The 26,478-nt window shown below is 42.2% G+C and overlaps 2 protein-coding genes across 3 annotated transcripts in view; one reads left to right on the forward strand and one right to left on the reverse strand.

The window, feature by feature from the left end:
• The window catches only part of LOC109914240 (aryl hydrocarbon receptor nuclear translocator-like protein 1), a 46,665-nt gene extending 26,556 nt beyond the window's left edge, over nucleotides 1-20,109 (forward strand). For both annotated transcript variants that reach the window (XM_048606840.1, XM_048606842.1), the window contains exons 8-17: nucleotides 2,302-2,419; nucleotides 4,486-4,635; nucleotides 6,815-7,061; nucleotides 7,981-8,087; nucleotides 8,667-8,817; nucleotides 10,285-10,373; nucleotides 11,931-12,039; nucleotides 13,820-13,913; nucleotides 15,150-15,252; nucleotides 19,294-20,109. In XM_048606840.1, coding sequence (XP_048462797.1) covers nucleotides 2,302-2,419; nucleotides 4,486-4,635; nucleotides 6,815-7,061; nucleotides 7,981-8,087; nucleotides 8,667-8,817; nucleotides 10,285-10,373; nucleotides 11,931-12,039; nucleotides 13,820-13,913; nucleotides 15,150-15,252; nucleotides 19,294-19,451 — 1,326 coding nt within the window. In that variant the 3' untranslated portion in view covers nucleotides 19,452-20,109. The remainder of the gene's footprint in view (nucleotides 1-2,301; nucleotides 2,420-4,485; nucleotides 4,636-6,814; nucleotides 7,062-7,980; nucleotides 8,088-8,666; nucleotides 8,818-10,284; nucleotides 10,374-11,930; nucleotides 12,040-13,819; nucleotides 13,914-15,149; nucleotides 15,253-19,293) is intronic.
• Nucleotides 20,110-22,144: 2,035 nt separating this feature from the next.
• Nucleotides 22,145-26,478, reverse strand: part of btbd10b (BTB (POZ) domain containing 10b) — a 58,093-nt gene continuing 53,759 nt past the window's right edge. The window contains exon 8 of the mRNA XM_048606843.1: nucleotides 22,145-23,120. Coding sequence (XP_048462800.1) covers nucleotides 22,810-23,120 — 311 coding nt within the window. The 3' untranslated portion in view covers nucleotides 22,145-22,809. The remainder of the gene's footprint in view (nucleotides 23,121-26,478) is intronic.

Consider the following 26,478-nt stretch of genomic DNA (forward strand, 5'->3'; position numbering starts at 1 on the left):
TTGGCCTGCTGTGTTCATCCAGCTCTACACCTTGTTATCTCAGATTCTCCAGCATCTGCAGTTCCTACTATCTCTGAATCAGTTTAGATGCTGTTGAGATTTGAACCATGAACACACAGTTCACACTTTGGGATACAGTTTAAGGTAATTGACAAAGTTACGAGATGTAATGTGAGAATTGTTTTTATATGTAGTGTTGTGATTTGGAATTCATACCAGAAAATGAGCAAGAAGCAAATTCAATAGCACCCTTCAAAAGGAAATTGGATAAATACGCGTAAGGAAAAGAATATTTCGGAGTTATGGAGACACTAGCGGGGAGTGTGAATAATGGGATAACTGTTTCGAAGAGTTGGCACCAGCATTGTGGGTCAATGTGGGTAAATTGTTTTGAATGTTTGCATGATTGCAAAAGAAAATTTGGGTTAGGAGTTTGAAAAAATCTTAACTGTCTTTTGTGAGTTAGTGTAATATTTGAAACTTGGTTATGTTAATACCACTCACCTGTGAGTTTGAAGGCTTTAGGCTCAAATCCTGTTTCAGAGCTTTGCGTCTAATTGAGGCTGGCGCCGAGGGAGCACGGCACAGCCCGAGGGTCCACGTCATCGCTACAGACAAGAAAGCACAACAATGCTTCTACTTCCACAGAAGGCGAAGGAAATTTGGAATGTCCAAAATGACTGTTAGCAATTTTAATGGTTGTGCCATAGAACATATCCTATCTGGATGTATCTCAGCAACTTCTCTGTCCAAGACTGCAAGAGGTTAGAGTTATGACCACAGCTCAGTCCACCATGAAAACTAGCCTTCCTCAGGAAGATCAGCTACCTCAGGAAAGTAGCTCACATAATCAAAAAGCCTTCCTACCCCGGTTATACTCTCTTCCAGCCTCTTCCATTGGGCAGAAGATACAAAAGTTGGAAAGCACGTACCAACAGATTCAAAAACAGCTGCTTCCCTGCTGTTATCAGACTTATGAACAGAGCTCTAATATATTCGAGTTGATCTTGCTCTGCACCTTCCCTGAAGCTGTCACACTGTATTCTGCATTTTGTTCCATTACCCTGATGTACTTGGGTCAGGTGTGATTTGTCTGGATAGCACACCAAACACCACTTTTCACTGTATCTCAGTACGTGTGACAATAATAAATCAAATCAGATGATGGAGCGTCGCAATGCCTTTGGGACAGGACTGAGGTGGTGCTACACTGCCTGAAGACAAATTGGGGGAGTTCTACCCAATGTCCTGACCGATAGTTACCCTCTAACAAACATCACTAGTTCAGACATAGTGCTGAATAGATAGCAGAAATTGAGGAATTCTGACTGATTTACGCCTTGCTAATCCAGTAATATCTTGGGGTCTGACTGAGCATGACCTAGACAGTTTCCTGGTCCAACTCTGGATCATGTTAGAAGAACTCCATGACCCACATGGGGTAGCTTCAACCTTGAACGAATCACTTACTGGGCAACCTGAAGGGAGGAACTTGGTCAAATTAAAGAAAAGATAGACTTGCAATTATTTAGCACTTTTAAGGATCACCACCTGTCTCAACAACTGATGACATACAACAAAGACTACATTTCAAAAGTAAGGTGCAGACAGTAAGCTCTCAGAAACAGTGATGGAATAGTCACCAGATGATCTGCTTTAGTGATGTTGATTTGAGAGAGAGGTTTTCCAGGAGAATTACCCGGCCCTTCTACAAAACAGTGTCATGGGATCTTTCACATCATCCGAACAGCAGATGGAGCCTTATCTGACATCTCATCCAAAAGAGACTATCTCTGACAGTGCACACTCCCTCATTACTTCACTGAAGTGGCTGCCTTGGTTTTTATGCTCCAACCCTGAGTAGAACTTGAACCTGGAATCTTGTTACTCAGATGCATGTACTACTGACTGAGCAATGGCTGACACCCTGGCCTTAGTGAGAAGCTTGTGATCTTGAGTCCTCTCTAGGTCTCGCCTGGAAACTATGCTGCAGGATCAAGCTGAGGCAAGTGGATGATCAGGTCTCATTGCTGTCTGCCTGTTGTGGTAGGAGTTGAAAATCCTGCGGCACTATTCAAAGAAAGATTGAGGAGCTTTCCTCCTGTCCTGAGGCAAATTCCACTGCCAAAAACTGCAAATCTCATGGCCCTTTGAGATGTTGAGGTGTTAACCAACGCAGCCAAATGTGTTGAACTTAGAGGTGATCAGTTGATTGTGAAACACTTTTGCAAATGCCAGGAGATGTATAAATTTGGGACTGAGAGTCTCTTTAAATGACGTTTTCCTGTTCTTGGTTTGCAGACGGATTTGATTGGTCAGAGCTTGTTTGACTACCTCCACCCAAAGGACATTGCCAAAGTCAAAGAGCAACTCTCTTCATTTGATGTGGCCCCGAGGGAGAGGCTAATAGATGCCAAAAGTAAGACCTGTTGCTTCCATAGTAAGAGCAATATTAAGGGAAGGATATAAAGAAACAAAATGAGGAAAGTTGATGGAATGAGAATTTCCACATTTTCCTAATATGTTATTGTGGAGTAGTGTGTCAAATCATCAACGCCAACAAGATTAACCATTTCCACCCTCTCTTTGAAGGAAGTAAATATAAAACTAAGCTTAAAGCTTTTGAGAAGATTTGTAGCTGGGGTTGTGGATGAGGTTGTAGACTTGCTCGCCGAGCCGGGGGGTTTGGTTGCAAAAGTTCGTCACCCTGCTAGGTAACATCATCAGTACGCCCCTGGTGAAGCATTGGTGTTCTGTCCTGCTTGTTATTTATATGCCTTATTTTGCTGGGGTTGTTGGCATCGAGTCCAGTAACTCCATCAACAAACACATTGAACTGGACCTAATATACAAACCACTGAAAAACAGAACTGGAAGTAATGCCAACCACCCCAGCAAACCGAGGCGCATAAATAAAAAGTGGGACAGAACACCAACGCTTCACCGGAGGCGCACTGACGATGTTACCTAGCAGGGTGATGAAATGTCTGCAACCAAACACACCGGCTCAGCAAGCAAGTCTACAAACGCATAAAACTAAGCTGTTGAAGTACAGTTAATCATCATTAAGCACTCCTGATATATACCTAAAGAATCTGCAGTAATTAAAAAGGTGTTAAACAAAAATCATTTTCTCCTAAGAATACACAAGTGTTTCTGACATGAAATCTTTGCATTAACAACCTATTGGCTGCCTTGAAACAAAGTGATACACAATCCTCTTACTATCCCTGATGTTTGCTAATTACAGACTCTCATCGTCTTGCTGCTTCCCTAGACTCCCTATTCACTGTTGTCTTTAACCCACCACTTTCTGCCATCAGGTATCCTCCCTCATTCTCTCTCCCAACTCCTCCCTCAATGAGGGCTGGGGACAGAGGCAGCGAGTGAGACCAAAGGGAGGCAGGGAGAGAGCAGAGAGGCAGTGGTATTGGGGAGGTGTTGTGCAGGAGGGTTAATGTGAGGGTAGGGTTTAGACAGGAGGAGCAAGAGCAGATGGGTGTTGGAGGTTGGGGGTTGAGAGAGATAGAGGGCAAGATATGATGGTGGGTAATGGATAAAAGGAGGGAGGTGGTGAGCAGGAGCGTCAAGAGAAGGAATCTGTGCTTTTCAAAATAACAGTTTCGACATACTGTGACCATGCTAATTGAGGCAGCACTACTGGGGGAAACTGTGCCAAAAACAGCATCGCTTTCTTAAATGGCGATATTTGTAATATTTCAGTGAGTGATTGGCTAATCCATGGAAAAAGATCCAAAAGGAGGCTGGGTGTGTTGATTTATTCCAATGCAATGAGAGATTTTCTCCCCATTGATAATATTTTAGGACCCAGATTGAGAAATTACAGAAACAAAAACAAAAGTTGCTGGAAAAGCTCAGCAGGTTTGGCAGCATCTATGGAGTGAAATTGGAGTTTATGTTTTGGGTCCAGCGACCCTTCCTCAGAACTGGTAATTTCCGACGTTATTGCAGTCTGATTAGAAGGAACAGGTGATTTGAGGACCCATGATTTTCAAGGCTGTCCTCTATTGCACCATGAGTTGTAGCCTCTATGATAGAAATTGGTTGATATTAATCCACAGATGATATGATAAACTCCACAGATAAGTGCCATGGGATTCCATCAGTGGTGGAAGGCATTCTGATGAAAGGTTGTTGACCTGAAAAGTGAACTCTGTTTATCTCTCCACAGATGCTGCCAGATCTTCTAAATATTTACAGCATTCTCTCTCATTACTTCTGATTTCCTGCATCCAGGTTATATTACTTTTCTTTGATTGAAGGTGAAATGAATAGTTCTTTTATGTGTCTGTCAATTCCCATATTCCCTCTCAGTTTTATTAATGTGCAAACTGGTATTAAGAATTTTCCAGACAGTCATGGGTTATAATGAGCTGGCTATCTTGCCTTTCACCCAAGTGGTTGACGTTACACTCATTTCAATGCTTTTTTTGTTGTTTTTTTTTTTTTTTTTTTTGCAATTAGCTGGCTTGCCAGTTAAGACAGACATAACTCCAGGACCGTCCCGATTGTGTTCAGGAGCAAGACGCTCATTTTTTTGCCGGATGAAATGCAACAGGCCTTCTGTCAAATTGGAGGAAAAAGACTTTGCATCAAACTGCTCTAAGAAGAAAGGTGATGTATCACATTTTGTTTAAGCTTCTCTTTTCTGTCCGGAAGTCAGCATGCGAGTACAGCAAAGAACTGGAGGGTAGAGGGTATGTTTGCCTTTATTGCAAGAGCAGAGTAGTGAATATTGCAAGAATAGAAGAGTGGTAAAGACTTGCTGCAATTATGTATCCATCAATGGTGAGACCATGTGTTGAATACTGTGAATATAGTTTTGGTTTCTTTTACTTACGAATGGATCCACTTGCCTTAGGAGCAGTGCAGCAAAAGTTCATTGGGCTGATTTTAAAAACACCAAATGCTGGAGAAACTCATGAAGTCTGGGAGTATCTGTGGAGAAAGAAACAGTTCATGTTTTGAGTCTGATGTTACTACTTTGGTTCTGAAGAAGAGTCGTATTGGACTTGAAATGTTAGCTCTATTTCTCTCCACAAATGCTGCCAGACCTGCTGAGTTTCTCCAGCATTTTCTGTGTTTGTTTCAGATTTCTAGCAACTGCAGTATTTTGCTTTCACTAAGTTGATTCCTAAGATGGGAGTGTTTTCCAATGAGGAGTAATTCAATAGAAAAATGAGAGATGACCTCATTTAATCATATATTTCTAACACTGTTTGACAAGGTAGGTATTGAAATGAGTTTTTGTTTTTCATCTGATTGTAGAGTCTAGAACAAGGGACATTGACTCCGGGTGAAGAGGCAGATATTTAAGAGTAGGATGAGGTGGAATTGGTTCGTTCAGAGGGCTGTGAATCTTTGGAATTCTCAATCCTCATTGGGCTTTGGTTGCTCAGTTGATTTGTATATTTGAGATTGAAGTGAACAGACTTTTGGATCGAGGAATCAGAGGATATCAAGAGGTTTGGATGTTGAGTTGGCAGTGATCAGCAATGTTGTTGAATGGTGAAACATGTTTGAGAGGCCGAATGGCCTGCTCTAGCTCTTATTTATCATGAACTTCTCCTGAAAATACCTACTCAACAACTTGCATTTATGTCGTGCCATTTTAATGTGATACAGCATCTTGAGGCATTCCACAGGGACAGCTATTAAGCAAAAATTTTGATGCTGGGTCGGGTAGAGATGTCAGAGCAGGTAACCGAAAGCTTGGTGGAAAAAAATTTCAGAGCTATGGGCCCTGGCACCCACCTACGGCTGAATTAAAATCAAGGATATGCAAGAAACCAGAATTGGAGGAGCTCAGATAACACTGACAGTTGTAGGGCTGGCAGAGATTACATAGTTAGGGAGGGATGAGGTTCTACAGAGGTTTGAAAGAAGGCTGGGATATATGCAGCAGAAGTTTTCATGAATAAATTTAACGACCGTGTAAGGTAGGACAAACACTAGATATTGTTGGAATAAAGTCGATCAGGAACCAAGACATGGACTGTGCTTAACTTCACACCTGACTCAGCAATGTTACAGAAGTAGGCTGCCTTGGTGATAGGTTGAGTCTGGGGAATTTTATCTGAAATTGATTGATTGCCTGGGGAATGACTTGTCAGTGGTACCTCACTGAAATGCTCCTGGAGGACTGAGAGGTTGTTACAACATTAAAATTGTGTCACAGCTTGTCCTGCCCCTTATTCAGTATTTGTCGACAGATGGGGACTTGTTGCAGTGTCTCATTGCTGACTCAGCTGGGGCAATCTAAAATTGCCACAAGTGGTTCAAAAAGCACATTAGTCCAAAACCCTGGGTTACATATTGAATGGCATAACCACTAAAGTCCTGTGTCCATTATGAAAATTTACTTGCTATGGGCTTCGTTGTTGAGGGTGGGGAACACCAAATGTTGTTTCATTCAGATGCCTCTATTTCATCCTTCCCTGTCTCTGTCACCTCCTCCGGCTGTACAGCTTTCTGTGTTCCTGCTTGTTCTGACCATCCCGAATTTCATTGTTTCACTGGCCAGGACTTCAGCTGCCTGGTCCTTTAGCTCTGGAATTCACTCCCCTAAACCTCTCCACGTCTGTTTTTCCTTTCAGACCTTTGTCAAAACATTCCTTCACATGTGCTAATATTGCATTTCATGGATCAGGGTCACATATTGACTGCGAAGGGCGTTGGGACTTTTTTAAGCAATGTTTAAAGGTGCTATATAAATGTAAGATATTGCTGAATGTTTGCACACTATCCTTGCACCCGTTGATGCTGGATCTTCCATCCCACTTCTGCCTTGCAGTTGACCGCAAGAGTTTCTGCACCATTCACAGCAGTGGCTATCTGAAGAGCTGGCCACCCACCAAGATGGGATTGGATGAAGACAATGAGCCTGACAATGAAGGCTGCAACTTGAGCTGCCTTGTCGCCATTGGGCGGTTGCACCCTCACATTGTCCCACAGCCAATCAGTGGCGAAATCAGAGTGAAATCAACTGAGTATGTGTCCCGACATGCAATAGATGGGAAATTTGTGTTTGTGGACCAAAGGTGAGACCTGCAATAAAACCCAACATTTCACAGTTACTGAGGGTTTTTGATGGGGAAGATTTGTTAAACTATACAGGGCAATTAATTAGATAATTGAAGTGCTCACTTTGGCAGCAAGAACAATGAAAATTGGAACAATACTAGGCAGAATGGCAAGGCTGCTGTGGGAGGGTGATATGCAAACTTGGGTAGAGTTCTATGTTAAGAGGATCGTGTGGTGCTGTGGTAGTGTCCCAGCCTCTGGGCCAGAAGCCCTGGCTACAAGACCCACCTGCCATGAAGATGTGTCATAATATGTCTGAACACGTTGATTCGAAATATTATTAAAGAATTGAAATAAAAGGCTAGTCTCCACAATGGTGATAAAACCTTTTGTATCATGATTAATCCTCCTGCACCACCCTCCAACCCCAGTGTTTGCAAATTGTCTTTTAGAGATTCTAGTCCACTCTTCGACTCCAGATCTACAGCTGTATAGTTAACTCTTAACTGCCCTCTGATACGATCAAACAAACCAATTGATTGCATATCCTGTGATTAAATCTTCAACAAACCTGCCTGCACTAGCAAGGACCTCTAAGCAGAGGAAACAAAAATAAGGTCATTACCAAAGGAATGAGAGGAGGGAGATAATTTTATTTTTACATATATTGTTTTCATTTGGAATATGTTGCCTGAAGGGGCGTTGGAAGCAGATTCAATAGTAACTTCCAAACGGCAATTGAAAAAATATTTGAAGAGGAGAAATTTGCAGGGGTCATGGGACGACAGGTCAACTCTTCCAATGAGGCAGCAAGAATGTACTGGGTCAAACCAGCTTCTCCTGTGCTGTAGGTTCGATGAGTGTTTTATCTTTGTTCTGGTGACAGGGATGTGTTCCTTCAGAATGACTGAACATGCACCAGTTTTCTATTTCCAGGGCAACGGTGATTCTGGGATATTTGCCACAGGAACTCCTTGGGACCTCATGTTATGAATATTTCCACCAAGATGATATAGTGCATCTTGCAGAATGCCACCGACAAGGCAAGCCTACTTTTTCTGTTTTTTGCAATTCCAGTAGAAATCAATGTGCTGGAACCAAGGGCAGACCATGGTCTGTATCTCCCCTTCTTGTGGATGTGGCACACCAATTGATGGGACAGAAGGGCAGGGGGTGTGGGTCTCAGAATAATATTTCATTCACACAACGGCACCTCTGACTGTGCAGCATTCCTCTAATCCAGCAATGGGAGCACAGGCCAAAGTCTGTTTGCTCATGACTCTGAAATTGGGCTTGAATGCCTCCTAACTCAGAAGCAAGAGCACTATCAACAGAGCCATGGCGGCAGTACAGCTGCCTTTAATCATTTAGAGTTTAGAAGGTTCTGTTGATTTACGGCAGAAAATCAATATATTGGAAATGAATGGGTGAGCTCCTCTGCTGAGTGAGTGGATACGGGGCTGTGAGTGGGATAGTACAAATACATTAAAAACGTGTTCGGTGAGGAGTGGGGTTAATTAATAGCCTGAGGAGTCTAATTTTCAGACTTGGAGTGTGTAATAAATTGGAGGAAACATTTAACCTTCACCTCATCAATCTGTTTGTGCCATATTTGTTTGCAGTATTACAGAGTAGAGATAAGATCACCACCAGCTGCTACAAGTTCCGAATAAAGGATGGTTCCTTCATCACACTGCGCAGTTACTGGTTCAGTTTCCTCAACCCATGGACCAAGGAAGTTGAATATCTTGTTTCCACCAACACGGTTGTTTTGTGAGTTGCTTTTTCTGATTGCTTAGATTGGCAAAAGGATGGATTGCGGGGGCTTGAGAGGCTAGAACAATATCTCTTGGTGTTTAACAGAGAGAGTAAATGAACAGGAGGAAAAGCAGGCCATTCCTTCACCTTTGAACAGTGCTGTTCCAACTTTCTTCTTGCCAATCCTCCACTAACCACTTCCCATAAACTTTCAATTCATACAGTTTCCAATATCCTAAGATTCATCCATCACTCCTCAGCACTTTTTTGGTTTCTTTCACCTCTCGCCCGTTCACTATCTCTCTCGCCCCATGCTTGCTGATCTACACTGCCCCCCCCCCCCCCCCCCCGACCCCATATGACCTGTCTGTCTTCTGTTTATAATTTTCAACCTTGTTTCACTTTGCCCTACCCTGCCTATGTAACCTGCAAACTGGCAAATCTTCGAGAGCTCTGCATTCTAATTCTAATCGCTTGCAAATCCACAACTTTAATTGCTCCCACCATTAACAGTCCCATCTTTGCCTTAAGGTCTGACTTGCCTTTCCAAAACCTCTCTGTCTGTCTCTCTCTAACTTTCTTTTCTTCTCTTAAACTCCTCAACAACCTACCTCTCTGACCAGACATTTTGTCGCTGCCTTAGTATCTGCTTATGTGTAAAATTCTCTCTGGGATCGACCTCGGCATTAACGGTGCTAGATAAATCTGTATTGTTGTAAGATGTAACTATAAGCTGTAACGTACGAGCATTGTTGGACGGGATAAGACTGATGGGGTCCAAGCTGCTGACTGACACAAGAATGTGTTCCAGAACTGGAGCATTTTACAGTACGGAAACAGGCCATTCCGTCTGTCCTGCCTGTGATGGATCCTTGTTTAGTCCCACCTTTCCACTTGACCTATAGTCTCCTCTTCCTCAAGCTCATGTCTAGATCCCTTTTTAAAACTATTTATGGAATCAGTGTCCACCAACATTTTCAGGCAGAGTATTACAGATCCAGACAACATTTTGCAGGGGAGGGGTGAATAATTCTCCTCATCTCCCACTAGATCTTCATTCCACATTAATGCATGATTTTAATTTGATTTCCTCCGGTCATTAGCCGATCCACCAGAAGTTTTCATTCTCTATATCAAACCCTTTTATTCGGTTGCTACATGCTTTCTCTGTTCTAAGGGAAACCTTTCCAACCAGACTTTTAAACTGAAGTCCCCCATCCCTGATAAACATTGTCTGTGTCCTTTTTGAGGAAGGATAGAGCCCAAAACTGCTAATGATTCTCTAGCTGAGGCTTAACCAGTGCATTATAAAGTTTTGTTGTGCTTTTTCTGCAGTTACATTTGATGCTGCAAACCAATGTAGCAAATATACTTGTTTTAAACATCTTACGAGGTTGTCCTGCCACTTTTCAATAATGCCACTTTAACTATCATCTCATTGAAGGAAAGCTACTGACTATTGGCTGCCTTTTATAATTTCAGTGCCAGCTCTCTGGCTAGAGCGGACGCAGGCACTCTGCCTCTTTCAGGTTCTCCTCCGAACGTGGACAGCATGTTACAGACTGGAGAAGGTACACAGCAGGCTGTAATTATTTTTAAAAATAAAAATCATAAAAACTGTGCCGGTCTTTGTTTTTCTTACAGGAGGGATTTTCAGCAGTCTCCTAATTCCCCCACAGATGTCATCTCACCTTCTGAGTGAGTCCAGCTGAGGCCACTCCGTTTGCGAGATTGGTTGCACATCAGCTACAATCTTGATATAATCTGCCTTTGACTTGTATCCCTTAATACTCGCAGGTAACGCGCAATCTGTTGGTCTCGGGGTGAAAGTTAGCTGTTGATCTACCATTCAAATGGAAGGTTCCAGAGCTGAAACGTTCATTGTTCCCCTCTCGCCGGAGATCTGTGTGTTTGTCCAGTATTTTCTTTTTTTTCGGGTTATCAAACCCAACACCACCAGTGCAACATTGACAAAAAGGAAGGGTAGAAAAAGAGAGAGGAGCTAAATCAAAATGAAATTGGAGGGGAGAGGGGTTGTGCAGCATTTTCTGTTCTTATTTCAGGTTTCCAACATTTAGTAGTATTTTGCTTTTTACTTAACAGACCGGCTAAAAGTAAAGGTTGTAATCAATTAGACATGGGAAAGAAGCTATTTTGGGGGCTCCTTGACTTCATCACATTTCTCACGGGGCAGAAACTTACGAAGGGGAGAGTGGGTTGGAGCAGGTGGCTCACCTCTGCCTGTGGCTAGCTGATGGGCCTGGATGATGCGGACCCTGTAGTGGGCGAAAATAGCGGCGAGTGGTCCACCTGGAGGAAATCTCACGCTCCAGTCCTAGCAGTGCTGCCAGAGCCCCTTGATCGGCACTGCACTGAGGAGGCCTGATGGGATCTTAAAAACCTAAGTCACAGCATTTCGGGCAGAGCATTTTTTTGACTTCTCTGGGAGGGGAGGAGGTGGGGTGTGGGATTTCGGTGGGTAGATGGGGAGGGTGGGGTATTATCTCCTCCGGTGGGGGAGGAGAAGGGGGCCTCTGATGGCCGAAGACCACTCGATATCAAAACCCTTGAGGTTGCTACTTGCCATGTGTATTCTAAAGGAAGCTTATCCAACCACACCATGTCATCTCCAGAGTGAATAAAACCTATTAGGAGCTGATGCTTGATTTTGGAGGATGGGGTTATGGTCCACTACCGTCTGGGAAATGCAGTTCCAAAGACTTTGAGTGAAGAAACTTCTACTGATCTCAGTCCTAACTGGTTCGCTCCTTATAGAAAGACTTTGTTCGAGATTCTCCTATCAGAGAAACAACCTGTCAGTGTCAAGCCTGTCAAGCCCCTTTCGAGTCTTGTATGTTTCAGTAAGATCATCTTAAATTTTTTTTGAGGGGCAGAGGGTATAGCCCTAATTACTCAGCCTCTTGTCACAGGACAAGCTTCTCCTCTCGGGAATCAATCTAGTGAGTCTTCACTGTACTACCTGCAATGAAAGTATATACATCCTTGGATGTAGAGTCAGAACAATCAGTAATATGCTGGGTGTCTCAATTACTAGTCTGGTAACATAACCATTATGCTATTGTACCTCAAATACTTCTAAACTCCTGTCCTTCTCTCTCACTGTCTAGCCAGTTCAAAGCGTGCTATCACCACTGTCCCTGGCATTCCTGGGGGAACCCGTGCAGGAGCTGGGAAAATCGGTCGCATGATTGCTGAGGAAGTTATGGAGCTACAAAGGTGACTTGTTCGTCATTGTATCTGTGGAGATTAAATGATGTTCCACAATGAGGATAGAATAGCATTATACAATGCTCTGTGCCTTGTCAAAGCATTTAGCTTGTTGCATCCTTCATTAGATAACTGCACTATTGCAGATTGACCATCCTCGTGTTCGTTCTTGGTTTCACACAGTAACATGTAGCCACGGGTCAGTGGGTAATGCAACTCACCCTCGTTGTCGTTTCAAATCCCAGTTCAATCACATGATCTTCAGTGCATTGCTGAGGATGTGCTGCATTGTCTTAAGATCCTGGGTGCTATCTTTGACATGAGAAAAGAGTGGGTAGCTCTGCCAGTTGTCAGGACCGCTGCCACGAACAACACTTAAACATAAAACCTGGTTATTGTCACATTGCTCTGTGGGAACTTGCTTTGTGCATTTTTGCTCCTGTGTTTCTTAGGTTACAACAATGTCTGCATGACAAAAAAAACTACCTCAATTGCTGTGAATTGTTTTTGGGATGTTCTGAGGTTGTGAAAGGTGCTAGAGAAATGCACATCCTTTGTTTCTTTGTGTGATGGACGGCTAAGGGAACATTGAATAGAAGTATTTAATATTTTGAGTTTTTTATTGATAGAGTAAGGGAGGAGCAACTCTTTCTGCAGGCAGAAGGATTGATAACCAGAGGGCACAAATTTTAAGATAACTGGCAAAAGAGCTGAGGGGAAGAGTTAATTTATGCAGCAAGTTGTGATGTGGAATACTCTGCCTGAGTGGATGTGCGAGGCAGATTCGGTAGTAACTTTCAAACAGAAGTTAGATAAATATTTGAAAATTTTACAGGGCCATGGGTTAAGTACAAGGAATCAGGTGAATTGGATAACTAATTTCAATGGTCTGACAAGCACGATGGGCCAACTGGCTTGTGTTGTGTGGTTCTAAAAGGTAAAGTTGCCATAGTCTTACTAAACCATAGGGCTGCTGCTCTCATTAGAAGGAGATGGTTGGTGGTGATTTAACCTGAGGGTTACCATGCCTCAGGGAAGGGGAGAGGTTGAGAAGGAGCGTCCTTCATTGTAACCTCAGCAGGAGCAAGAATTGAACCCACTCTGCATTGCAAGCTAGCCATCCAACCAACTGAGCTATACTTCCATGATTTCATTCTAAGATGGATTATGGTATACTTCCCTTTATTAGCTGAGGCAAAGAGTTTAAGAGCAGGGAGGCTATGCTGGAAACACAAAATATTGGTTAGGCAACACCCAGAATATTGTGTGCATGTTCCACATAACTGAAGGGATGTGACTGCGGCAAGTGGGTAGAAGGGATTTACCAGAATGTTGCCTGGACTGTTTCCGTGTCAGTTAAGAGGAGAGATTGGATAGGCTGGAGATTGATGGGGGATATAGTTGAGATGTATAAAATGATGAGAGTAGACAAATAAATTTTCCCCTTGATAAAGGGAAAAATTACCAAGGGGCACAGATTTAGATAAGGAGCAGAAGGTTTAGAACTTTCACCCAGAGGGTGGTGGGAATCTGGAATTTACTATCGAAACTGGTGGAGGCAAAAATCCTCCTTTGAGTATTTAGATGTACCCGAGCAATGCCAAGGCATACAAGGCTATGGGCAAAGTGCTGGAAAAGCCTTTGACTAGGCTTTTTGTCACCTGACATAACATCTCCTTATGTGTTTCGGTGTCATTCTTTGCTTTATAATGTTCCTTTTGAAGTGCTGAACATTAAAGGCGCTATATATGTTTAAGTTCTTATTAAGGTGTGACTTTGTATTTGATAGGATTAGAGGATCCTCCCCTTCAAGCTGCGGTTCCAGTCCACTTAACATCACTAGTACGCCACCACCTGACACATCATCTCCTGGGGGAAAGAAGGTAGGATGTACCTCTGGGTTTTTCCCATCTTTCGTTCATGGTCAATGAAGTCAAGGTAGCCAATGCTGTTTTTACTCTCCCCACTTGATGGCGATATTACCTCAAAAGACAATGGCAAGAATTGCATGTTGTTGGAGAGGTCAGGCTGTAACTACATTCAACTACATACTACGTGCAATTAAAAGACATCCCATAACCTCCAGCTACCAGTGAGAAAGTAATTTTAGGGGCAGATCAGTATTAGCAAATCAGAACTCTTGCCTGATATCTTTAGTTCTTGTAAGTTGAGCACTTAGTCATAGCACAGAAACAGACCCTTTGGTCCAACCAGTCCATGCCAACCACAATCCCAAACTAAACTAGTCCCATCTACCTGTGCTTGGCCCATATCCCTCCAAACCTTTCCTATTTACATACCCAAATATCTGTTAAATGTTGCAACCTCCTCTGGAAGTTTGTTCCAGGCACAAACCATCCTCTGCGTTTAAAAAAAAAAAAAAAAACTGCCTCAATGTATTCTTTTTAAATCTCTCCCCTCTCACCTTTAAATATATGCCCCTAGAATTGAAATCCGCCATCCTAGGGAAAAGACAACTACCATTAGCTCTATCTATACCCCTCACTATTTTATAAACTTCTTTGAGGTCACCTCTCAACCTCCTACGCTCCTGTGAAGGAAGTCCCAGCCTTTCTTTAGAACTCAAACCTTCCATACCAAGTAACATCCTGGTTAATCTCTTCTGAACCTTGTCCAGCTTAATGATATCCTTTCTATAACTGGGTAACCAGAACTGAGCGCAGTATTTCCAGAAGAGGCCTCACTGGGAATGCTGCACAGTCATCTTTCAGATGAAATGTTAAACAAGAGGTCCTGTCTGCCCGCTTGATTCGATGTCAAAAAAAAACCCATGACATTTTAAAAAAATCAGCTTTGGTTGTTTCGTCTCTGAACTGTGGAATTCCCTCTCTACTTTGCCTTCTCCTTTAACACTCCTTTTAAAACCTTATCACTTTGACCAAGTGTCTTCTGCCGCGCCTCAGAGTCACACTTTGTTTTGTAGTCTTCCCATGAAGTGCCGTAGGATATTTTGTTGTGTAAATATAAGCTGTTGTTGTACAGTTAAACTGAAAGACGGTGCCATTGAATTGAATATTCAGTTGAATCCAGTTTATTCTGTGAAAAATCTGATGTTTATGTTGTTGTCTCTCTCTCTCTCTCTCTCTCTCTGTCTGTAGATTCTGAATGGTGGCACTTCAGACATGACTACTGCAGGAGCATTGCCCACACATGTAACGGACAGCACAGGCTATCCATACTCTGATAGTACCTCTGTACTTAGTAAGTGCTGTTCTGTTTGGTATCACTGAAATCACATCAGTTTCACCCAGTTCAAAAACTGTACATTGGCATTGGACACCTGATGAATGGCAGTGTAAAAACCTTTCCTCCAGATACTGCCTGGCTTGCTCTGTTGTTCTTCCAGCCTCCTGTTTATCCACCTTGGATTCCAGCATTTGGCGTTTTTTTTATTTTTTTTGTCCCTTCAGTCATAGAAATGACAGCACAGGAGGAGACTCCCTCTGCTTGTGCTAGTGCTAGCAGTCTTCTTTAACACTTTGGCTAATGTGTCCCATTCAGGTTATCGTCATTTACCAGGAACGATATGAAAGGCTTTGATTCACTAAAATGAATGAATAATCGATCTTCACTGCAAAGTTAGGTTCGAGAAGCTGCAATTGTTGTTTTCATTGTTGTCGGAGCAAGGGAGTTTGTGTGAAGATCTGATAGAGGTTCATGAGATTAGGCTTTGATAAGGAAGGCAAAAGAAAGCTGTTCCAATTTAGCTGTGGTACAAGGATACAGATTTTAAGGTTTTGGTGGGAGATGCAGGGGGTGTGATGAACACCTTGGTGGAAGCAGAGATAAATAACTTCAAAAGAAAATTGGATGTACACTTGAAGTTGAATTGCAAGGTTCCGGCGTTATTCTGAAGGAACAGTCAGAAACTGCCTGTTTTACTCTATGGAGAGCTAGAGGCATGGACTTACAGGAGGCCATTGGGCCTATTTGACATAATGTCTCTGTGATTATGAGACATATCCTATATCCCTATTCTCTTCCGCTGATCCTTTTACATCCTTCTGCAACACCATTGAACCATGTAACAGATATACAATGAAGAGGAAACTGGATAAATGCAAGAGAAAAATGATAAAATGGGCCATGCCAATGCGGTGCAATAAAGAGAGCCCAGTGGTCTTGTTTCTCTGCTGTTGGAAGGGTAGCGCTAAGGGAGTGGTACACTGTCTGATGTGCTAAATTTCAGATGAAACATTGAACGGTAACTTTTGTTTGCTATTTCAGCTGTATATAAAAGATTTCATTGCATTGTTTTAAAGAGTAGTGGTGTTGTGTTTTTTGCTCTTGGTCAGTACTGATCCCTCGATTGATATCTCTAAAACAAATTATCTGGTCATTTGATGATTTTGTTGGAGTTGTGTGGAAATTGCCTGCCATGTTTCCTATACTCCTATAACAGCGACTGCCCTTCAAAAGTACTTCATTGGCTGGAAAGCACTTTGGAAAGACCCAAGATAGTGGAAGGTTCCATGTAAATGCAAGTTTTTATCCTTTATTATCTTCAATGCCCCACCCCCACCCCCACAATATTCACCAACAACCCTGCCCATCCTTGCAAAACTTGACCTTTCCAGGCATTCAAAATCATTGTTAGCCAATTGGACATCTAATTAGAAGTAAAACAGTTTTCTTTTTCCCAATACAAACTGAAATATTCTAATAGACAAGAATGCTCAAATGATGAGAAATAAAATCCACCTTTTTTTTTAGCGGCTCCAAGCTTTTTATCTTGTTTGTTTGGGCTCGTTGTTCAGAGATAAATATTTCATTCACAGAGACTTCCAAATATCCCTCAAAGGTTCTGAATTCTAGATTAGAAGGCTCTCAATGAGTCATCTGATGTGGATAACCAAAATGGTCAGTAATATGAGAAGGAACAAGTGAAAATTGGAGGGTGCATAGTCTATTGCTGCTCCCGTGAAGCAACACTAAATTTCTGCCTCCAAATTCTGGTGATGGGTCAGGTATTAATCTACCTTTTTCATGTGTGCTGTCCAATATGTTGTATATTTCCTGCATTTTTCTTATATATAGGTTTACCCTACTTGTCAGATAACGTCATGAGGAACGTGCTTATTTTAACTGTGGGACATTAATGGTTTGGTTTAATAATGCTGCGGGACTTCACAGTTACAAGGGATGATTCACGGGTTGTGAAGTAGTTACATGTTCAGCCAAGCCCTGTGATTGAAGTGCTTGATGTAGTTAATACTGAATGGGCCATTTAATTTGAGATACTCAAGACTGATCTAGCTGACTGCCTGTAATAACAACTGTGCAGAATCTCAATATCAAGCTAATGGGAGCTGACCGATTCTTGTCAAGGGATACTCACTTCTCAGTCTTTATACGTTTATTAATCTGCAGTTATTGCATCTTGATTTTGTGGTGGGAACAGCAAAATTGTCAGCATCAGCTGCCATTACTCCACTGAAACTGACAACTTTTGGAGTGTGCACGTGCATACAATGAAGTGGACATTCAGGTATTCTGAGCAGTGACTGTGTGCTCCTCCTACAGGGTGCACTGTTTGTTTTCTGGGCGAACCTCATCAGTAGGGAATCTTCTGAATTAACAAAATTTTCTACTGTTTTGCTATTAGTCTCACTAAAAGGTCACACTTCTTAAGGGCATAGCTGGGTTTTTAATGGCATCGTAATGTATGGACTTAGAATTTCATCAGGAGTAAAAGTAACAAAGAACATAGAACCCCTACAGTGTGGAAACAGGCCCTTTGTGGAAACCAGTCCACAGCGAACCTCAAAGCGTCCCACCCAGACCCACCCCGCTATAATCCACCCGCTACACATCCCTGAACGCTACGGGCAATTTAGCATGGCCAATCTACCTAGCCTGCACATCTTTGGACTGTGGGATGAAACCCACGCAGACACGGGGAGAACATGCAAACTCTACACACAGTCACCTGAGGCTGGAATTGAACCCGGGTCCCTGGCGCTGTGAGGCAGTGGTGCTAACCACTGAGCTGCCGTGCTGTCCCTAAAACTTCTTATCTCTGTCTTTAAATGGTCATCACTTTATTTTGAAACTGTAACCCATGGATCTCAATTCTCCTACAAGAAGATACACCCATTTTCACCTGCAGTTTCAAGATCCCTCAGAATCTTTTATGTCTTAATCAAATCATCACATACACCTAAAAACTAAAAGCAGATACAAGTTTATTCTTTCCTCACAAAACACCCTGCCCAATACAACTATTAGTCTAGTAAACTTTGTGAACTGATTCCAATGCATTTATATGCTTTCTTAAATAAGGAGAGCAGTACAATACACAATCTTTCAGATGTCATCTCATGAGTGTCCTCTATAACTGAAGTAAAATCTTTGTTTTTGCATTCAATTCCCCTTTTCAATACACAACATTCTGCTAGTTTTCCTGTTTATTTGTTGTACCAACACACTAACCTTTTGTGATTCATGTGTGAGGACACCAGACCTCTCTCCATTTAACTATTATGCTTTTTTTTTATTCTTCCTGTCAAAACAAACAATTTGACATTTTCCCACAGTTGCCAGATTTTGACCACTCCCTTAACTGCTCTATATCCCTTTTGTACCCTTCGAATATTCTCTTCCTAACTTGCATTTCTACCTGTCTTTGTATCAACAAGTTTAGCAACCTTAAATTCAGTCCCTTCATCCAAGTCATTTATATAAACTGTAAAAATTTGAGGCCCCAGCACTGATCTCTTTGGCACAGAACTTGTCATTTTGCCAACCAGAAACAGACCCTTTTGTCTTGTTAGCTCTGGACTTGATTATTCACTTGTGATCTTGGCTGCTGTCTCTGGAATTTCCTTCCTGCACATCTCTGCATCCCTGCTTTGTTTTTGCCCTTTAAGACCTCCTTTAAAATCTACCTCTGACCAAGTTTTTGGTTACCTGACCCTTATGTGACTTTGTGCCATGTTCCTATTGAAATGCCTTGCAGTGTTTTAAATAACTTAGTGTATGTTTAATGTAATGTGCAGTATTCAGATTTACAATTCATGAAGATTCAAATGATTCAGTTTTCTGCAGAGTACAAGTTCCAATCAACTTATTTCATAAATTCTTAAGAACCACTGTAACATTTTCACTCTTTTTTTTGTAATTTCCATCATCTATGCCCCTTTGCTTTTGTAAAATCTTTATCCAGCCCGAGTTGTTTTGCAGTTGCTATACTGTGCAAACTTTGTCTTGATCGAATTTCACCTTCGCTTCCCCTTTTTTCAGGTGGCAACTCTCACCTAGGTATCGATATGATGGAAGATCGTTCATCCAGCAGTCCCAGCAATGACGAAGCAGCCATGGCTGTGATCATGAGCCTTCTGGAGGCAGATGCAGGGCTAGGAGGTCCAGTCGATTTTAGTGACTTGCCATGGCCCCTTTGAACAATGTTATATTGACAATTCCAAGTAGTTTATACAAAGAGGAGTGTGTTAAGTTCAACACTGATGAAGCTACTCATCAAGAACATTTGCCAATGTGTGTCTCTGTGTTGCTTATTGACTTGCATGTGGCTGAGACACTCGTGTGGATCCTGCAAAAAATGCTTCAACCCCATCCCAACCCATTGCATTTGTGGAGCAAATTGCTACATCAATCTTGGTGGGTTTCCATTTGAGGATGTTTTAACCCTGTTTTAAATTTTCTTGCACTTTCCTGGAGCCGAACTTTGGAAAACACCAAGTTCCCCATGTGTGCAATCTTTTCTGAAAAACTAATTGTGTCAAAGTTTGTTTTTCTTGCATTGTTCTGTTGCAGATATATATATATATATATACACACATACAAATATTTATTGTATTAGCCATGAAATGCTGCTGTTTTAAAATTGTAGAGTTGATCTGGTTTGCCATTTGTACAGTTTATTTTTACAGAAATCACATTGTACAGAGAGAAATTGCTGTTTTAAAACCTTAATCTTAGTTAATATATTTGTATATAGTGTGTAAACTGGATTTGTACTGATGCTGTCCTTTTATCCCGTAATACTGAGACACAAGATCCTGATGTTTCAGTTATATCCATTAAATTCATTTTAATTTATTCCTCGATCCAAATTACTCCTGTGTAGTGTTTGCCATTGCACAACCATACCATGTCAACACTATCCCACAAACAAAATGTATAGAAATGGAAAGAGACCCTGCTTTGAGATTATAGGTAAAGGTTTTGTATGGGGAGTTCAGCTACTGACAAAGATTCTTTAGAATGAGCCTAATGTAAACTGAGCAGATTTGATTTTGTTGAAGATGAGAGCATAAGAATTGCTGTCCAGACAAAAAGTTGAGTGGTTTGCTGCATGATGGAAATTTCAAAGCCTTCCCATTATCTTGCTCCTTTTCTCAAGTATTATAGGGATGAAAACTGCAGTCTCTGCACACCTGATTTTCATTTTGTCACTGTCTTCAGCTGCTGTAAGTTCAGAAATACTTTGCCTAAAATTCTGTCCAAGATTTCTCCTTGGCCAAGTTTTGAATTACCTGTTGTCAAATTTTATTCAGTAATGCTCCTGTGAAGCATCTGGGGATATTTGATTGTTAAAGGGGCTAAATAAACCCACACCGTAACTAGTCAAAGTCAACAGAAATCAATTAATGAGCCTACAACAGACCCAGACATGAGGTTAGAAAAAAAAACTGCTAGTGATGGAGATCTGAGAATTATAGATTCAAACTGAACTGTTGCTCCCAAGTAGACAACACTTGAATGGTGTCTCCTACGTCATAACAGTAACTACACTCATGTTTAGTTATAAAGCACTTTGGGATGTCCTAAAGTTGTAAAAGGTGTTCTATAAGTGCATTTTTTTTTTTCCCCAAACATACCTCATCTGTTTTTCCTCCCTGTACAGTAAGTGGAGAGTATCTTAAGTTGATGGATAAGCTTCAAAGGTGCATCCTTGAATTCCCATATGCTTTGTTTTGAAAGATAAGGTTATAGGCACTTATTACTGATGAGAATAAATATTTCTCACTTTACAGAATGTGGAAACTTGCTACTTTAGTTGTCATTGTTCCTACTTTCACAAGCACATTTTTCCACAGTCTGAATATTTGACTGAGGATTAAGGAATTTTCAGTTGGTCAATTGGATTAACAGGTTAATGTAAACAATTAACTGGATTTTGAAATTACAACCCTGACTAAATTTCATAAGCATTTCAGCACTTAACCACCCCACAATGCTTTATTAAAAATGCAGGACTTAAGTACATCTTAGGCTAGAAGGTCCTAGATTCTTCCCTGATACATACAAGTAAACAGGGTACGGAACGGAGAAATAAATGTAAGGTTACGTGAACTATTAATAATTTATAGCCCGATGTCTTGATTTGTATTATCAGATCCACTATTACCATGAAATCTAATGGTGCAGGTTCTTTAGACTGTTTCCTGCAGGCAATTTATGATATCTGAAATCAGCTTTGTGGCTGGATCTGGCTAGTTTTTTTTTTCTATAAATTTCCCATTTCTGAGATTGTATTCTCTTCCAGACAATAAGGATTCTATAAAAATGTGGAAGCAGGCCATTTGGCTCATTGAGTCTACTCCACCCCTGATCCTACCCTATCCCTGTAACTCTGCACTTCCCATGGCTAATCCACCTAGCTTGCACATCTTTGGACTGTGGGATACTGGAGCACCTAGAGGAAATCCACACTAACAAGGGGAGAATGTGCAAACTCCACATACAGTTGCCTGAGGGTAGAAATGAACCCAGGTCCCTGGCACTAAGCCACCCTGTGCTGTATGAAAAAAAAATTAAAGCATTTGTTAATGCACCATCAACTAGGGCTCAGAAGGTTGTAAATTAAGCTCCTACTCCCAAGATACAAGCCTCTAATCTAGACCAAAACTCAGTGTACTCCTGAGTGAGAACTGTATTGACTTAATGCCCCATCTGTCTTTTTTAGACTGACATAAAAGCTGATTTAGTTTGTGGGAGAACAGGGACGTTCAACGTTTAAATCAGATTATCTGGGGAATCTCTTCCTCAGCAGGTGGCAAAATAAATTGAAGAGGTGAAATTTCTGCAAAATCCCATGAAAACTGACCTGTGAGAAAATTTCACACAGAAGAAATGCTTGTGATGTTTATTTATATAATCATTCATTAGCTGTTAGAAATACAAGAAACACTCCTGCAACATGTACACAGACTTCAGAAAATTGAGACACTTCAAATGGCTTCACAGGACAGCAATAATCTCTGGCATACAGCAATACCTAGAGTATAGACATTTATCCCCACACCAAAAAATACCTGTACCTGAAGTGTATTTACTGAACCACCAGGCTAATTTGGTATGCAAGATCTGAATATTCCCTTCACTAAAGTGTCATCACACATGGGGTTGAATGTGCTGTGCCAGCAGAAATTTAATTGCATTTCACGGAACACTTGGCTAAAAAACAAGTACAGACCAAAGCCATTCCCCAATATGTAGCACCTAGACTGCAACAGCCTTTTTAAGTAACAGTGTGCATTTAAAAATAAGAATGTGGAGGAAGAAACAACAGCTTTCCCTTCCGCCACCAAAAGCAAGTTGCTTTTGACCAGATAGATGATTAAAAAATGTTGTAACTTAAGACGTGTGGCAGGTCACTTGGTTACGATCACACTTTGTTCTTATTGGTGTACAGATGCTGACACACTGTTTTGCACAGAAACGCATCAGGACGACATCAATCACCAGCAGCATGCTTATCAGTTTCCTCTTCCCCCACCCCTGTCACACACATTGTCAGACAGCTGGGGGTTGGGGATCAAGCTCCAGATCGTTGATGCTGTTGGCAGGGTGATTCGGCAGAACATCCAGCTCGTCCACTTGGGGTGTAGGGTGCATGACAACAAGCTGATCCTGTGGGATGTCTGCTGCTGCTGCTGCCAGGTTGGTGATGGACTTGCTCTTCACGCACTGGAAGTCAACGTGACGGCTCTTGCCCTCCTCCTTCTCCCAGGACATTCTGATGAACGGTCGCTGGACATAGTTGTAGATGACCTCAGGCCGGCCTCCTGGCCTTTTCTTCACTTTCTCTTTGTACGTGGGGTAACCTGAAAACATACAGGTATCAGTGTTGCTGGGACTGAGAGCATAGCAGGATACACAAGCTAACATTCCCAGGTCAGGCAGTCTTTTGAATCTTGATCGTGGGAAGGGGAGAGGAGGTGCAAGCAGCAAAAGTGGAGGTGAGGTAAATGTAAAAGGGAAGGGAAAAAAGAGGGGAGAAGAAACTGAACCTGCCAACACTTCTTACATTCTCAGAATTCCACAAATTCACTGTTCTGAGAGAGCAGACAATGTTATAAGAATGAACAGCTATTTGATATTAATGACACTGCTTGCTGTCTCAGCACAACACTGGCATGTACAAGGTCTGTTCTGCCCACAAAAAAACCCATCTAGTCAATTAATGACTCATCAATAAAGTGATGGAAGGTTTGTCAATAATGCTATTAAGTGGTATTGCTCAGCAATAATTTGCGCCTTGATGTTGGTTTGGGTTCTGCCAAGACCTCTCAGCCCTTGACCTCTATATCTCTTTGGTCCAAACATGGACAGAAGATGAATTTCGCAGATGAGTGATTGCCTTTGAATCAAAGAGCATTTGACCAGATGTAACATAGACACTGAGCAAAAATGAAATCAAAGGGAATTGGGCAAAACTCTCCACTGGCTGAAGTTACATCAGCACCAAGGATGATTATTGAGATTCTAGAGGTCCCTTCCATTATAAAGGTCAGAATCGAAATCTTCACTGATGATTGCACAACAGTCAGTACCACTTGCAATTCCCCAGATAACGTAGCTGTCTGTACCAATACACACCAAAACCCCAGACAACATTCAGGCTCAGGCAGATAATTCATAACTGGCATTTCTGCTGTCCAAATACCAGACAATTACCTTCTTAGAAAGGGATAATCTAAGAATTTATTTTGATGTTCAAAGCTATTATTAGGGGTAGGCAATAGCCTAGTGATATCATTGTTAGGCTATTAATCCAGAAACTCAGCTAATGTTTTGGGGACCCACGTTTGAATCCTGGCATGGCAGATGGTGGAATTTGAATTCAATAAAGAAACCCTGGAATTAAGAAGCTACCGATTACCATGAAATCCTTGTCGATTTTCAGAAAAACCCATCTGGTTCACTAATGCCCTTCAGGGAAAGAAATCTGCCATCCTCACCTGGTCTGTCCGACATGTGACTCCAAACCCACAGCAATGTGGTCGACTTTCAATTGCCCTCTGAAATGGCTTGGCAAGCCATTCAATTGTACCAAATGCTACAAAGTCTCAAAGAAATGAAACCAGATTGATCACCTGGCATCGACCTAGGCACCGGAAAAGACAACGGCAGAAACAGCCCTGTCGATCCTGCAAAGTCCTTCCTACTAACATCTGGGGGCTAGTGCCAAAATTGGGAGAGCTGTCTCACAGACTAGTTAAGCAACAGCTGACACAGTCATACTCACAGAATCATATCTTACAAACAATGTCCCAGACACCACCACCACCATCCCTGGATATGTCCTGTCTTACCGGCAGGACAGACCCAGCAGAGGGGATGGCACAGTGGTATATAGTTTGGAGGGAATTTCTCAGGGAGTCCTCAACATTGACTCCAGATCACATTAAGTCTCATGGGCTCAGGTTAAACATGGGCTAGGATACCTCCTACTGCTTACCACATACTGTCCTCCTTCAGCTGATGAATTGGTACTTTTCCAAGTTGAACAACACTTGGAGCAAACACCGAGGATGGCAAGGGCACAAAACGTGGGGGATTTCAATGTCCACCACCAAGAGTGGCTCGGCAGCAGCACTAATGATCAAGTTGATCGAATCAAAGGACTTAGCTGTTAGACAGGGTCTGTGGCAGGTGGTAAGGGAACCAACAAGAGGCAAAAACATACTTGACCTCATCCTTACCAATCTGCCAGCTGCACGTGGATCTGCTCATGACCATATCGGTAAGAGTGACCACCACATCGTCCTTGTGGAAACGAAGTCCTGCCTTCACATTGAGAATAACCTTCATCATGTTGTGTGGCATTATCGCCATGCTAAATGGGACAGACTTCGAACAGATCTAGCAACTCAAGGCTGGGCATCCATGAGGCACTGTGGCCATCAACAGCAGCAGAATTGTACTCCAGCACAATCTGTAACCTCATGGCCTGACATATCCCCCAGTCAACCATTACCATCAAGCCAGGAAATCAAATTTGGCTGAAAGAAGAGTGCAGGAGCAGCATCAGGGATACCCGAAGATGAGGTGTCAACCTGCTGAAGCCACCAAACAGGACTACTTGCACACCAAACAGCATAAGAAAGTGATAGACAGAGGTAAGCAATCCCACAACCAACAGATCAGATCTAAGCTTTGCAGTCCTGCCACATCCAGTCGTGAATGGTGGTAGACAATTAAACAACTCACTGGAGGAGGGGGGCTAAACAAATATCCCCATCCTCAATGATGGAAAAGCCTAGCACATCAGTGCAAAAGATAACGCTGAAGCTTCCCAGTAATTTACAGCCAGAAATGCTGAGTGGATGACCAATCTCAGCCTCCTCCAGTGGTCTTCAGCATTACAGATACCAGTCTTCAGCCAATTCAATTCACTCCACGTGATATCATGAAATGGTTGGAGACACTGGATACTGCAAAGGCTATGGACCTTGACAACATTCCAGTAATAGTACTGATGGCTTGTACTCCAGAACTTGCCCCTCACCTAGCCAAGCTGTTCCAGCTCAGTTACAACACTGGTATCCACTCGACAATGTGGAAAACTGCCCAAGTATGTCCTGTGCATAAATAAAAGCAGTACAAATCCAACTTAGCCAATTACCACCCCCTCATTCCACTGTCGATCATCTGTAAAGTGATGGAAGGTGTCAACAGTGCTATCAAGCAGCACCTGCTCAGCAACACCCAGTTTGGGTTCCGCCAGGGCCACTCAGCTCCTGACCTCATGACAGCCTTGGTTCAAACATGGACAAAAGAGCCAAATTCCAGAGGTGAGGTGAGAGTGACAGTCCTTGACATCAAGACTGTATTTGACCAAGTGTGGCAACACGGAGGCCTGGCAAAACTGGAATCAATGGGTATCAGGGAGCAAACTCTCTGGTGGTGGCAGTCATACTTGACACATAGGAAGATGGTCGTGGTTGCTGGAGATCAGTCATCTCAGCTCCAGGACATCCCTGCAGGAAGTGTGGACAACATCCAGGCTTTGGCTGACAAGTGGCAAGGAACATTCACGCCACACAATGCAATGCTATGACCATCACCAGTAAGAGACAATTTAACAACCTCCCCTTGGCATTCAAGTGTTACTATAACTGAATACCTCACTATCAACATCCTGGGGGTTATCATTGACCAGAAACTCAACTGGACTCA

This window comes from Rhincodon typus, chromosome 17, assembly GCF_021869965.1.
Source record: "Rhincodon typus isolate 14 chromosome 17, sRhiTyp1.1, whole genome shotgun sequence".
In the NCBI taxonomy this organism is placed as follows: Eukaryota; Metazoa; Chordata; class Chondrichthyes; order Orectolobiformes; family Rhincodontidae; genus Rhincodon; species Rhincodon typus.